This window comes from Pogoniulus pusillus, chromosome 40, assembly GCF_015220805.1.
Source record: "Pogoniulus pusillus isolate bPogPus1 chromosome 40, bPogPus1.pri, whole genome shotgun sequence".
NCBI classification, from domain to species: domain Eukaryota; kingdom Metazoa; phylum Chordata; class Aves; order Piciformes; family Lybiidae; genus Pogoniulus; species Pogoniulus pusillus.
In genome coordinates, this window is record NC_087303.1 from 6,656,290 (window position 1) to 6,669,589 (window position 13,300).

Here is a 13,300-nt window from a genome sequence, read left to right on the forward strand (position 1 = left end):
CACATCCTGATGAAGAGTCCCTCCCCAGCTCTCTGCTGGGCCCTTCAAGCACTCCAAGGCCACCAGAAGGTCTCCCTGCAGCCTTCTCTCCTCCAGCCTGCCCAAGCCCAACTCTCCCAGCCTGGCCTCACAGCAGAGCCCTTCCAGCCCTGCCAGCACTGCTGTGGCCTCCTCTGGTCCTGCTCCATCAGATCCTTGTCTGTGCTGTGCTGAGCACTCCAGAGCTGCCCCAGCACTGCAGGGAGGTCTCAGCAGAGCAGAGGAGCAGAATCCCCTCCCTGCCCCTGCTGCCCACACTGCTGGCATCAGCCCAGGCCAAGGCTGGCAGCACTCAGTGCTGACTCCTGCCCAGCTTTTCCCCACCAGCTTTCCCAAGCCCTTCTCCACAGGGCTGCTCCCCTGCCCTGCATCCCCCAGCCTGGATTGATACCAGGAGCTGCCTGGAGCCAGGTGCAGGACCTTGCCCATGGCCCCTGAGGTTCACCTCTCCAGCCCCTCCCGAGGGCAGCTCTGCTTTGGAAGTTGCTCTTCCCTTCCACCTCTCAGCCTGGTGTGTTCCACACCTGAGGGCTGTTCCTTTTGCATCCTGCCTGTGACTTCATGGTGCCTTTTTAGCCAGTACTGAAGTCACTGCCCAGGTCTCTCGTTTCAGCTGGAGCCTCTCAGGGTGGGAAGAGCCTTTCTGAAGCCAAGCAGAGCCTCTCTGCTCTAACCTCTTTCGCTTCCTGTTTGTCACACAGATAGCTAAAGAGCCACCTCCTCTGAGGGAAATTCCACCTTCCTGCAACCCTCTCACTGCTGAGATTATCAGAATGGGTCTGGAGAAGGAGCCTGTGCAGAGAGCTTCAGCCTCAGAACTCAAAACTAAGACCAGTGTCGCTCTTGAAGAAGGTAGAGTTGCCTCTCTGGCAAGCTCCTCTGCGCTGGGAAGTGGCCAGCAGCTGCCTGTGGCCAAGTGGTCCTGTGGGAATGTGCCTGTGTGTTACTGCTCAGCACATCACCTGCACAGCTGCAGCTTGCATGTCTGCTTGGGGCTCAGCTCTTGGCTGGGTTGATGACTTCTGGCCACAGCTGAGTGTTTCTCACCCAGACAAAGGGCAGTTCCCTGGGTGCTGTCAAGTGCTGCCTCTGCCTTCTGCACTTGAAGGAGGCAATGTTGAGCTTTAGGTGAGCTTATTGAGGCTGTTGGCTGTGGCTGGGCTCATGCTGAGCCAAAGGCTCAGCTGCATCCAGTGAGCTGGAGCCTGGCAAGCCTGGAGCAGCAAAACTGGGAGCAGAGGTTTGTTGCATCCTGATGTGAGGAGAAACTTCTTTGGTGTGAGGGTGTTGGAGGCCTGGAGCAGGCTGCCCAGAGAGGTTCTGCACTTTGGCCACAATAACCCCAAGCAGCACTACAGGCTGGGGCTAGAGTGGCTGAGAGCAGCCAGGCAGAGAGGGAGCTGGGGGTGCTGGGAGAGAGGAGCTGCAGAGGAGGCAGCAGTGCCCAGGTGGGCAGCAGAGCCAATGGCAGCCTGGGCTGGCTCAGGAGCAGTGTGGGCAGCAGGACAAGGGAGGTTCTTCTGCCCCTGTGCTCAGCACTGCTCAAGCCACCCCTGGAGTGCTGTGTCCAGGTCTGGGCTCCTCCATTGCAGAGAGATGCTGAGGTGCTGGAAGGTGTTTGGAGAAGGGCAGCAAGGCTGGGGAGGGGCCTGGAGCACAGCCCTGTGAGGAGAGGCTGAGGGAGCTGGGGGGGTGCAGCCTGCAGCAGAGGAGGCTCAGGGCAAAGCTCATTGCTGCCTGCAGCTGCCTGCAGGGAGGCTGTAGCCAGGTGGGGTTGGGCTCTGCTGCCAGGCAGCCAGGGACAGAAGAAGGGGACCCAGGCTGAAGCTGTGGCAGGGCAGGTCTAGGCTGGATGTTGTTAGGAAGTTGTTGTCAGAGAGAGTGATTGGCACTGGAATGGGCTGCCCAGGGAGGTGGTGGAGTCTTCTCTGGAGACTTTCAAGGCCCATCTGGATGTACTCCTGGGTGACTTGCCCTGGGTGCTCCTGCTTTGCAGGGGAGCTGGACTGGGTGATCTCCAGAGGTCCCTTCCAACCCCTCCCATTCTCTGATTCCATGACTGTAGCTCATCCTCGTGGCCCAGGCCTGCCTCTGAGATGATCCCTGATTGGTTTCAGCTTGGTCCTGCTGACAGCTTCTGTAAAGCAGCAGGAATTTATGGAGGGGATCTTCCAAAGGAGGCAGGCAGTGCACAGCAGGAGCCAGTCTGAACTGCAATTGGGAAGGGAAATGTTTGCTTCTTGCTTCTCTTTATTTGATGATGTTTGTGTGCTTTGTCTTGTTGCAGTGGGAGGTGTGACAAGCCCCTGGAAAGGTGAATACAGAGAGCCCAGGCATTTGTCTCTGCCCAGAGAAGACAATCCACAGACCTCCCTGTCCCCCACAGCCAGCCCAGTGTCTGAGACTGCTTCTGACCCAAACCTGCCAGACAAAGTGTCCTGTGCAGGCCCAGTCCCACCACCACCATCTCTGGAGCAAACAGAGGAGGTGCAGGGCACCCCTTGGAACGTCTGCAAGGAGCTACCAGAGACCTGGGATCCTCCCCCTCTCTCCTCCACTCCTCTGCCCCTGAGGAGCTGCAGCCATGTGGAGAGAGCCACAACCATTTCAGAGCAAGAGCTTCAGCAGCTGGAGATAGGTGAGCAAGAGGCTGTGGGGGGGAGCTCAGCCTTGCCCCTGGAGCCTGCTGAGGCTCCAGCTGCTTTCCTTTGGCCTCCTGGCAGCTGCTGCAGGGCTGGGAGCTGGGCTGGCATTTTGGTCACAGTTCCTCTCTGCTTACCCAGATTGCTAAAATTACCAAAGCAGTGAAGGATGTCACAGAGGCAGTGGTCAGGATTTCCTTCCACTCTCTGAGCAGTGCAGCAAGCTGAGAGGGGCAGGAAGCTCTCCAAACCCAGCCAGCCTCAGACCTGTGCACAGGCAGTGTCTGCAACCCCAACTCCAGCTGCAGCTGAACACTGCAAGGTGGAATTCTTTTGCTAAAGGGCAAAGCTCCTGGATGGGAGATGTCAGATCAGGCAGTGCTGTTCAACTCTGCCTGCAGCTCTTTGTTCCTGGCACTGGGAATCCCACAGCCACCAGCTGATGGATTGGATTCCCAGCATCAGTTAGGGCTGTGAAAACCAGCAGGGTGAGGGGCAGTGACCAGTACTCAGCAAGGCCAAGGGCTGGCTCCTGCACTCGGGTCACAGCCACCCCAGCAATGCTGCAGGCTGGGGACAGAGTGGCTGGAACTGCCCAGCAGAAAAGGCCCTGGGGGTGCTGGTGAACAGCAGCTGAAGATGAGCCAGGAGGTGCCCAGGTGGGCAAGAAGGGCACCAGCAGCCTGGCCTGGGTCAGCAGTGCTGTGGCCAGCAGGGCCAGGACAGGGACTGTGCTCTTGTGCCCCAGCTTCAATCCTGGGATCAGGTTTGGGCTCCTCACTCCCAGAGGGACATGGAGAGTCTGGAGCAGGGCCAGAGAAGGGCAGCACAGGTGGGGAAGGGTCTGGAGAAGAGAGCTGGGGAGGAGCAGCTGAGGGAGCTGGGGGGGTACAGTGTGGGGAAGAGGAGGCTGAGGGAGACCTCATTGCTGTCTGCAGCTCCCTGAGAGGAGGCTGCAGGCAGGTGGGGGTTGGGCTCTGCTGCCTGGGATCAGGTGAGAGAAGGAGAGGAAATGTCCTGAGGTTGTGCCAGGGGAGGGTTAGGTTGGAGAGGAGGAAAATGTCTTTGCTGCAAGAGTGGTCAGGGCTTGGCAGAGGCTGCCCAGGGAGGTGGTGGAGTGCCCATGGCTGGAGGAGGTGTTGAAGTAAAGTGTGGGCATGGCACTTGGGGCCATGGTTTGGTGCCCACAGTGGGGTTGAGTTGCTGCTTGGACTGGATGGTCCTGGGGGGCTTCACTGACCCCAACACTTCTGTGGTTCAGGGAGGTGATGGAAACCTCATCCCTGGAGGTGTTTAAGGCCAGGCTGGAGGAGGCTCTGCACAGCCTGATCTGGTGTGAGGTGTCCCTGCCCATGGCAGGGGGGTTGGCACTGGCTGATCCTTGTGGTCCCTTCCAACCCTGACTGATTGAACCACTCTGAGTTATTTATACTTCATGATTCTCTGAGTCCAGTTCCTTTGCCCCACTGTGACTCAGCCTTTGACATTTTCATCCTTATTTTCTGGCCCTAGTAAGTAAATGGAAAAGTAGGAGGAGAAAGTCTCAGACCTGGAGCTGAGAGGGGCAGCTGAGGGGCAGCTCTCTTCTCAGATAGCTTTGGGCTTTCAGCAGCCCTGTCAGGGCTTGGGTGTTATCAGTGTGAGGTACTGCCAGAGTTGATGTGGATGGATCTAGAATGAAGGTTTGTAGGTGACATAACAGGCAGGAGCTAAGGAGTTCTTGGGGCTGGCCCTGGCACTTTGCATGGCACTGCACAGCTCAGCTCTCCATCCTGGCCCAGTGCTGCCCATAGCTACCCCTTAGCAGAGGAGCTGTGTGTTTCACAGGCACTCAGCAGTGATCATCTGCTGGTGCTGAAGAGGCTTTGGGAATTCATTGGTGCAGGGAGGATGAGAGCAGGGAGGCCTGAAAAGAACCACTGGAAATGGTTCCAGTGCCTAAAGGGGGCTACAGGAGATGTGCAAGGGCCTGTGGTGACAGGGGAAAGGGCAATGGCTTGAAAGTAGAGCAGGGGAGGCTTAGGCTGGGCCTTAGCAAGAAGTTCTTTGCTGTGAGTGTGGTGAGTGGGCACTGGAGTGGGGTAACCATGGCAGGGAGGTTGGCACTGGCACAGGCTGCCCAGGGAGGTTGTGGATGCTTCATCCCTGGGGGTGACCCAAGCCAGGTTGGATGAGGCCTCGAGCAACCAGGGCTGGTGGGAGATGTCCCTGCCCATGGCAGGGTGCTTGGAACTAGATGATGTTTAAGGTCTTTTCCAACTCAAGCCATTCTGCCTTCCTCCTCTTTCCTTCTGCCTGCAGAGCTGTTCCTGAACAGCCTTTCCCAGCCCTACTCTCTGGAGGAGCAAGAGCAAATGCTCTCCTGCCTCAGCATCGACAGCCCCTTCGTGTCAGATGCCAGTGAGAAGGTGAGTGGTGGTGGGCACTGGGGTGGGGTAACCACCTCTGGGACACTGGAACCTGTGCCCAGTGGACACCTGAAATTGCTCAGCCTTGTTGCTTCTTTTTGACACCTTTTTACTGGAGAGCACCTTGGGAAGGGAGCTGTGCTCCTGCCCAGTGAGGTGTTGAGCACTGGAGTTGTTCTGGAGTTCTCTGCCCAGCAGGGATCCCTTTCCTCCAGCTGCTCTCCTCTGCTCTCTGCTCACAGTGAGCAGCAGAATCACAGACACATTGCAGTTGGAACAGCTCCTCAGGAGCACCAAGCCCAACCCAGACCCCTGCTCTGCCAGGCTCACCCCAAACCATCTCCCCAAGCACCACATCCAAACGACCTTCAAACACCTCCAGGGTTGGTGACTCCAGCACCTCCCTGGGCAGCTCATTCCAGTGCCTGACCACTCTTGCTGGGGAAAATGTTTCCTGCTGTCCAGGCTGAGCCTCCCCAGTGGCAGCTTGAGGCCATTCCCTCTTGTTCTGACACTGATTGCCTGTGAGCAGAGCCCAGCACCAAGCTCCCCACAACCTCCTTTCAGGTAGCTGTAGGCAGCCATGAGGTCTGCCCTCAGCCTCCTCTTCCTCACACTACCCATCCCCAGCTCCCTCAGTCTGTGCTCATCAGGTTTACTGTCCAGGCCCTTGCCAGCTTCCCTGCCCTCCTGTGCTCTGGCTCCAGCCCCTCCACATCCCTCTTGTGCTGAGGTGGCCAAACCTGAGCAGAGCACTCGAGGTGTGGCCTGAGCAGAGCAGAGCCCAAGGGCACAATCCCCTCCCTGCTCCTGCTGGGCACAGCATCCCTGATCCCAGCCAGGAAGCCTTTGGCTTTCTTGGCCACCTGGGCACACTGCTGCTTGCCCATTACAGCCCCCAGGCCCCTTTCTGCCAGGCAGGTGTGGGTCTGCACCCCCCCAGCAGCCTGGCCCCTCGCTGTGCAAGAGCAGGAGGCTGCAGGAGCAGTCCTGTCCCTGCCCACAGCAGGGGGGTTGGACCCAGATGATCTTTAAGGTCTGTTCCAAGCCAAAGCAGCCTGTGAGTCTGGGGGGGGCTGCTGGGCAGCCCAGGGTCAGCCACTGAAGAGATGTTTAGAGAGCAGCCAGAAAGGGCAGAGCAGAGGCCCTGCTCTTGAGTGTCCATTCCCAGACTCATTCTCCACGAGCTCTGCTTTTAAGCCAGGCCTAGGAATGGCTTTCACAGTCTGAGTTACTGAAATGCTAAGCTTAATTCCCTGTCTTTGCTCTGGGGTGTTGATGAGACAGTGGCAAGCACTGAGCCACAGAGTGTCAGGGGCTGGAAGAGACCTCAAAAGCTCATCCAGTCCACTGCCAGAGCAGCATCACCTGGAGCAGATCACACAGGAAGGCACCCAGGAGGGTTTTGACTATCTCCAGAGAGGGAGACTCCACAGCCCCCCTGGGCAGCCTGTGCCAGGGCTCTGAATGAGCTTTGCAGAACCAGAAGGGGCAGAAACCCTTCAGTCATTGCTGTCAAAGGCAGCAAAGGTCCAAAATCCTCAAACCTGCCATCTGCAGGAGTCACTTCTGACTGCTTTCAGCTCTGCTTCTGCACTTTGGCCACAGCAACCCCAAGCAGCACTACAGGCTGGGGACTGAGTGGCTGAGAGCAGCCAGGCAGAGAGGGAGCTGGGGGTGCTGGGAGAGAGGAGCTGCAGAGGAGGCAGCAGTGCCCAGGTGGGCAGCAGAGCCAATGGCATCCTGGGCTGGCTCAGGAGCAGTGTGGGCAGCAGGACAAGGGAGGTTCTTCTGCCCCTGTGCTCAGCACTGCTCAGGCCACCCCTGCAGTGCTGTGTCCAGTTCTGGGCTCCTCCATTGCAGAGAGCTGTTGAGGTGCTGGAAGGTGCCCAGAGCAGGGCAGCAAGGCTGGGGAGGGGCCTGGAGCACAGCCCTGTGAGGAGAGGCTGAGGGAGCTGGGGGGGTGCAGCCTGCAGCAGAGGAGGCTCAGGGCAGAGCTCATTGCTGCCTGCAGCTGCCTGCAGGGAGGCTGTAGCCAGGGGGGGTTGGGCTCTGCTGCCAGGCAGCCAGGGACAGAAGAAGGGGACCCAGGCTGAAGCTGTGGCAGGGCAGGTCTAGGCTGGATGTTGTTAGGAAGTTGTTGTCAGAGAGAGTGATTGGCATTGGAATGGGCTGCCCAGGGAGGTGGTGGAGTGGCTGTGGCTGGAGGTGTTGCAGCCAAGCCTGGCTGGGGCACTGAGTGCCATGGTCTGGTTGGTTGGGCAGGGCTGGGTGCTAGGTTGGGCTGGAGGAGCTTGGAGCTCTCTGCCAACCTGCCTGATTCTGATTCCTGCTCCTCTTCTCTTGCCTTCTGGGGGGTCTGGGCAGAGCTCTGGACAGCTTTGGCTGCTGTGCAGTGAGGGAGGTGACCCTGCTGGGCTGTTTCCTTAGTACCTAACCCTAATGTTTAACTTTCAGCTGATGCTTTGCCACTGTGCTACTGGTGTCAGAGAGACCTTCTGGCATTTTAAGCTAGTGCAGACCTTTCCAAGCAGCACAGCAGTGTTGGGGCTGGCATTCTCTGTGTCCAGCTACCTTCTCCCTGGGTTCTTATTTGTCACTTCATGACAGCAGAATTTTATCTGATGCTTCCTTCTCCTTTCACCCACTACAACCAAAGCCTCTTTCCTCATCCAGCTCTTCAGCTGCTTGAGAAGCTCTTCTTAGTGTCTGCAAGCAAGGGGCAATGGCTTGGAGCTGGGAGAGGGGAGAGTGAGAGTGGAGATGAGGAAGAAATACTTTAGAGGGAGGGTGGTGAGAGCTTGGCACAGGTTGAGAGTGGTGAGAGCCTGGGAAAGGTTCCCCAGGGAGGTTGTGGGGCACAGAAGCACCCAATGTGATCAAAGATCACATTGGGTGCTTCTGTGCCCCACAGCCTCCCTGGAGGTGTTCAGCACCAGGCTGGATGAGTCCTTTGGAGGTGCTCAGGACCAGGCTGGATGAGTCCATGAGCACCCTGGGCTGGTGGGAGCTGTCCCTGCCCATGGCAGGGAGGTTGGAACTGGCTGAGCTTCGATGTCACTTCCAACCCAACCCCATCCTGTGATCCTATCAAACTGCTCATTGCTCTTCATCCTCATTCCCAGGGGGCAGACAAATGCTGGATAACTCAATTCCCAGCCTTACATCCCTGTGGATTTCTGGGTTGTTTTGATGTTCTTTGATGCAAGCTCAAAGAACCATTTTGGTTGGAGAAGACCTTTCAAGTGTGATTGAGTCCAACCATCCTCCAACCCTCCTGAGCCTGCTGCTAAACCACAACCTCCTTTTCTTCAGGAGCCTTTGACAACAAACTTGTGCTCACTTCTGCAGAACTCCATGAAGGCTTCTCAGAGCTTTAGGGACACGATGAGCTCTGGGATTCATTCCTGGAACAGCCAAGCAGAGGGACAGAGCTGCAGCTGGAACAACCTGCTGAGCCGCAGTCGGCACACAGACACTCCCAGCTACTTCAATGGTGAGTCTGAGTTCCTCAAGTGTGGATACATTCCCAAAGGTGTCAGGCTGCACAGGCTGGGCAGATGGCTGCAGTTCCAGTGCCAGGAGTTTTAACAAGGCCAAGTGACAGGTTCTGCACTTTGGCCACAACAACCCCAAGCAGCACTACAGGCTGGGGGCAGAGCGGCTGAGAGCAGCCAGGCAGAGAGGGAGCTGGGGGTGCTGCATGGCAGCTGAACAGGAGGCAGCAGTGTGCCCAGGTGGGCAACAGAGCCAATGGCATCCTGGGCTGCATCAGGAGCAGTGTGGGCAGCAGGATGTGGCCAGTAGGATCAGGGAAGCCCTTCCACCCCTGTGCTCAGCACTGCTCAGGCCACCCCTGCAGTGCTGTGTCCAGTTCTGGGCTCCTCCATTGCAGAGAGATGCTGAGGTGCTGGAAGGTGCCCAGAGCAGGGCAGCAAGGCTGGGGAGGGGCTTGGAGCAGAGCCCTGTGAGGAGAGGCTGAGGGAGCTGGGGGGGTGCAGCCTGCAGCAGAGGAGGCTCAGGGCAGAGCTCATTGCTGCCTGCAGCTGCCTGCAGGGAGGCTGTAGCCAGGTGGGGTTGGGCTCTGCTGCCAGGCCCCCATCAACAGAAGAAGGGGACACAGCCTGAAGCTGTGCCAGGGCAGGTCTGGGCTGGATGTGAGGAGGAAGTTCCTGGCAGAGAGAGTGATTGGCACTGGAATGGGCTGCCCAGGGAGGTGGTGGAGTGGCTGTGGCTGGAGGTGTTCAAGAGGAGGCTGCATGAGGCACTTGGTGCTAGGGGTTAGGTGCTGGGTTGGACTGGATGATCCCAGAGGTCTTTTCCACCCTGGTTCATTCTGTGGTTTTCTGTGTCCAGAGGGTCTGGGAACTGCTCTTATCCTTCAGCTGCTGTGTCAGCACAGGCCCTAAAAGCCAAATGAGTTGTCAAGAATCATGGAACCCTTTGGGCTGTAAAGACCTCTAAGGTCATGGAGTCCAAGCCTGAAGCCAGCACTGCCCCAGGGCACCTCCAACCCACAGCCCTCAGCACCACAGCTTTGAAACCCCCCCAGGGATGGGGACCCCACCACTGCCCTGGGCAGCCTGGGCCAGGCATGGACAACACTTTTGGGTTGAAATTGTTTCTCATATCCAACCTAAACTTGCCCTGGTGCAGCTTGAGACCATTTCCTCTCATCTTGTCACTTGTTACTAAGAAACAGAGCCCAACTCTCACTGCACTGCAGCCTCCTCTCAGGGAGCTGTAGACAGCAATGAGGTCTCCCTCAGCCTCCTCTTCCCCACACTGCACCCCCCCAGCTCCCTCAGCTGCTCCTCCCCAGCTCTCTTCTCCAGACCCTTCCCCACCTGTGTTGTCCTTCTCTGGCCCTGCTGCAGCCTCTCAATGTGCTTCTGGGAGTGAGGAGCCCAAACCTGCACCCAGCATCCAGCTGTGGCCTCCCCAGTGCCCAGCCCAGGGGCACAATCCCTGCCCTCCTCCTGCTGCCCACTCCACTGCTGACCCAGGCCAGGCTGCTGCTGCCCTCCTTGCCCACCTGGGCACCCCCTGGCTCATCTTCAGCTGCTGTCACCCAGCCCCACAGGGCCTTTTCTGCTGGGCACTTTCAGCCACTCTGCCCCAGCCTGGGGCCTTCCTGGGGCTGTTGGGAGCCAAGTGCCAGCCCTTGGCCTTGCTGAACCTCCTACAAGTCTGCTCCAGGCACAGGTGGGTGTCAGCTGCTCAGGTCTGCACAGTCTGGTGGAAGGCAGAGGAGTTGCTGTCTGGCTCAGCTCTGTGCAGCTGCCATGTGTGAGGGTTGCTGCTTCCTAACCATAAATGCCTGCAGAGTGCTTTTGAGGGCACATTGTGCAAGCTCCAATCCCTCCCTTCAGCTGCTTTGTAGCTAAGCCCTGCCCTGCTCTCTGAGTCACTGCTGCCTTCTGCAAGCCTCCAAGCTCAGCAGAAGACCTACCTGAATGAACTGATTCCTGCCACCAAGCAGCCCTTCAGCTGTGTGTGCCCTGCAGCCAGGTTTGCTCTGCTGGGCTCTGAACTCAGGGTGCCTCCAGCAAGAGCTTAACAACTTCTCTTGCCCATTTCAGGAGTGAAAATCCAGATCCAGCTGCTAAGTGGAGAGAATTTACACATCAGGGACTTCCACAGGACAAAGGTGGGGGACATTGCCACTGGGATAAGCAGCCAGGTGAGACATGAAGCTGGGAGCCAAGTGCAGCATTTTGTCTGGTTTGGAGGCATTGTGGAAGAAATTGAGACCCAGAAGTGCCTTCTTGGCCCCCTAGGGACACATTTCTTCAGGAGCAGGGTGCTGAGGCACTGGCACAGCTTGCCCAGGGATGCTGTGGATGCCTCCTCCTCCTCCCTGGAGGTGTTCAAGGTCAGGTTGGATGAGGCTTTGAGCAGCCTGGGCTAGTTGAGAGGTGTCCCTGCCTGTGGCAGGGGAGATTGGAGCTAGATAGGACTTTTGAGGTCCCTTCCAACCCAAACCATTCTGTGACTCAGTGACAGAACATCAGCACAGCTGGGACTGGGGTGCCAGAAGATGTTTTCTGAGTCACAAACCACTGCTGATTGGCACAGAGACCATCAGGATCTCCATCTACAGGGAAGGGAACTTCACTTCCTAGCAGAGTCATAGTCCCAGAACCATTTAGATTGGAAAAGACCTTTCAGGTCATCCAGTCCAGCATTAACCCAAGGCTGCCAGCTCACCACTGAACCATGTCCCTCAGGTTGGACTGGATGATCTCAGAGGTCTCTTCTAACCTGTTTGATTCTATGATCTCCCTGTGCTGCAGCTTCAAAATCCTTCTCCTCAACCTGGAGAAAGAGAGAAAGCTCCAGGGAGGCCTTAGAGCAGCTTTCCAGTAGCTGAAAGGGGCTACAGGAGAGCTGGGAAGGGACTTTTGACAAGGGCTGGGAGTGCCAGGAGGAGGGAGAATGGCTTTGAGCTGGGAGAGGGGAGAGGGAGAGTGGAGAGAGGGAGGGTGGTGAGGGACTGGCACAGATTGAGGGTGGTGAGAGCCTGGCACAGGTTGAGGGTGGTGAGACACTGGCACAGGTTGCCCAGGGAGGTGGTGGAGCACAGAAGCACCCAATGTGATCAAAGATCAAAGATCACATTGGGTGCTTCTGTGCTCCACAACCTCCCTGAAGGTGTTCAGGACCAGGCTGGATGAGTCCTTGAGCACCCTGAGCTGGTGAGAAGTGTCCCTGCCCATGGCAGGGAGGTTGGCACTGGATGACCTTTAAGGTCCTTTCCAACCCTACCCATTCTGAGTTCCTTCCCCTCTTCCCTGAAGAAAAGTCACTGCCTGGCTCTGTGCCCAGGAGCAGCAATAGCAGCTAAGAGGAGCAGGCCACTTTTGGCTGTGATGCTTCTCACTTGTTAGGTTGGAGGAGCTCTTGGCAGGCTCCAATGAACCTTCTTCACTCTGAGCCTCTTTGGCAGTTCCTGAAAGAGACTCCTGCGTGTCTGTGGGGCTGTGACTCATCTGAGTGTGAGCTGTGGTGATCATCTCTGTACAGAGAGCTTGTGGAAGTCCAGGAGACCTTTTGAGCAGTGCAACCTTTGCTGCTTTTGGGCAGCACAAAGCAAAACAGCAGCATCCTGAGAGGAGCTCACAGTGCCCTGGCACAAGCAGCTTCAGAAGCCATCAGCAGTGAGCAGAGACTTGAGTAGGGCAATTCAGCAGCAAGGTGAATGCTACCAGGTCCAGTGTCTGAGGTACTTGTGTGGTAGAAGGCTCTGTTCCAGCCAAAACCAGGGCAAGGAGGTTAGGATCATGGATGTGAGGGGTTGGAAGGGGACCCAAAGAGCTCATCCAGTCCAACCCCTGCCAGAGCAGCACCATCCAAGCTAGCTCAGGGCACACAGAACACATCCAGACAGGCCTGGGAAGGCTCCACAGGAGACTCCACAACCTCTCTGGGCAGCCTGTGCCAGGCTCTGGGACCCTCACAGGCAAGAAGTTCTCCATGTGCTGAGCTGGAACCTCCTGTGCTGCAGCTTCCATCCACTGCTGCTTGTCCTAGCCCAGGGAGCAGTGAGCAGAGCCTGTCCCCCCCTCCTGACCCCCAGAGCCTGTCCCCCCCTGCTGACCCCCAGAGCCTGTCCCCCCCTCCTGACCCCCAGCCTCAGACAGTTACAGACATTGATCCAATCCCCTCTCAGGCTTCTCCTCTCCAGACTCTCAGCCCCAGGGCCCTCAGCCTCTCCTCATAAGGGAAGCACAAGGAGCTCCAGGAAGCTTTTCATGGAATCATAAACAGGTTTGGGTGGGAAGGGACCTTTAAAAGTCATCCAGTCCAGCCCCCTGCAGCCATCAGGGACATCCTCAACCAGAGCAGGCTGCTCTCAGCCCCAGACAACCTCACCTGCAATGGTGCCAGCCATGGGGCAGCTCCTACCTATCTGTACAACCTGGGCCAAGCTCTCCTCACCCTCAGTGTCAAACATTTCTGCCTTCTCTCCACTCTCAATCTCTTTCAGCTTCCAACCATCCCCCCTTGGCCTGTCCCAACAGGCCCTGCTCAAAACTTTGTCCCAGGCTCTCTGCTGGGTTCTTGAAGCACTCCAAGGCCACCAGAAGGTCTCTCTGCAGCCTTCTCTCCTCCAGCCTGCCCAAGCCCAAACTGTTGGCTGCCTTTGACAGGGGGATCATAGAATGGTTTAGACTGGAAGAGACCTCAAGAATCATCCACTTCCAACCC

At 57.4% G+C, this 13,300-nt stretch overlaps 1 protein-coding gene across 2 annotated transcripts in view; it reads left to right on the forward strand.

Annotated features, from left to right (window-relative positions):
- Positions 1–13,300, forward strand: part of MAP3K14 (mitogen-activated protein kinase kinase kinase 14) — a 53,959-nt gene that overhangs the window by 36,958 nt on the left and 3,701 nt on the right. For both annotated transcript variants that reach the window (XM_064174503.1, XM_064174504.1), the window contains exons 11-15: positions 741–891; positions 2,327–2,677; positions 4,983–5,089; positions 8,441–8,585; positions 10,672–10,772. In XM_064174503.1, coding sequence (XP_064030573.1) covers positions 741–891; positions 2,327–2,677; positions 4,983–5,089; positions 8,441–8,585; positions 10,672–10,772 — 855 coding nt within the window. The remainder of the gene's footprint in view (positions 1–740; positions 892–2,326; positions 2,678–4,982; positions 5,090–8,440; positions 8,586–10,671; positions 10,773–13,300) is intronic.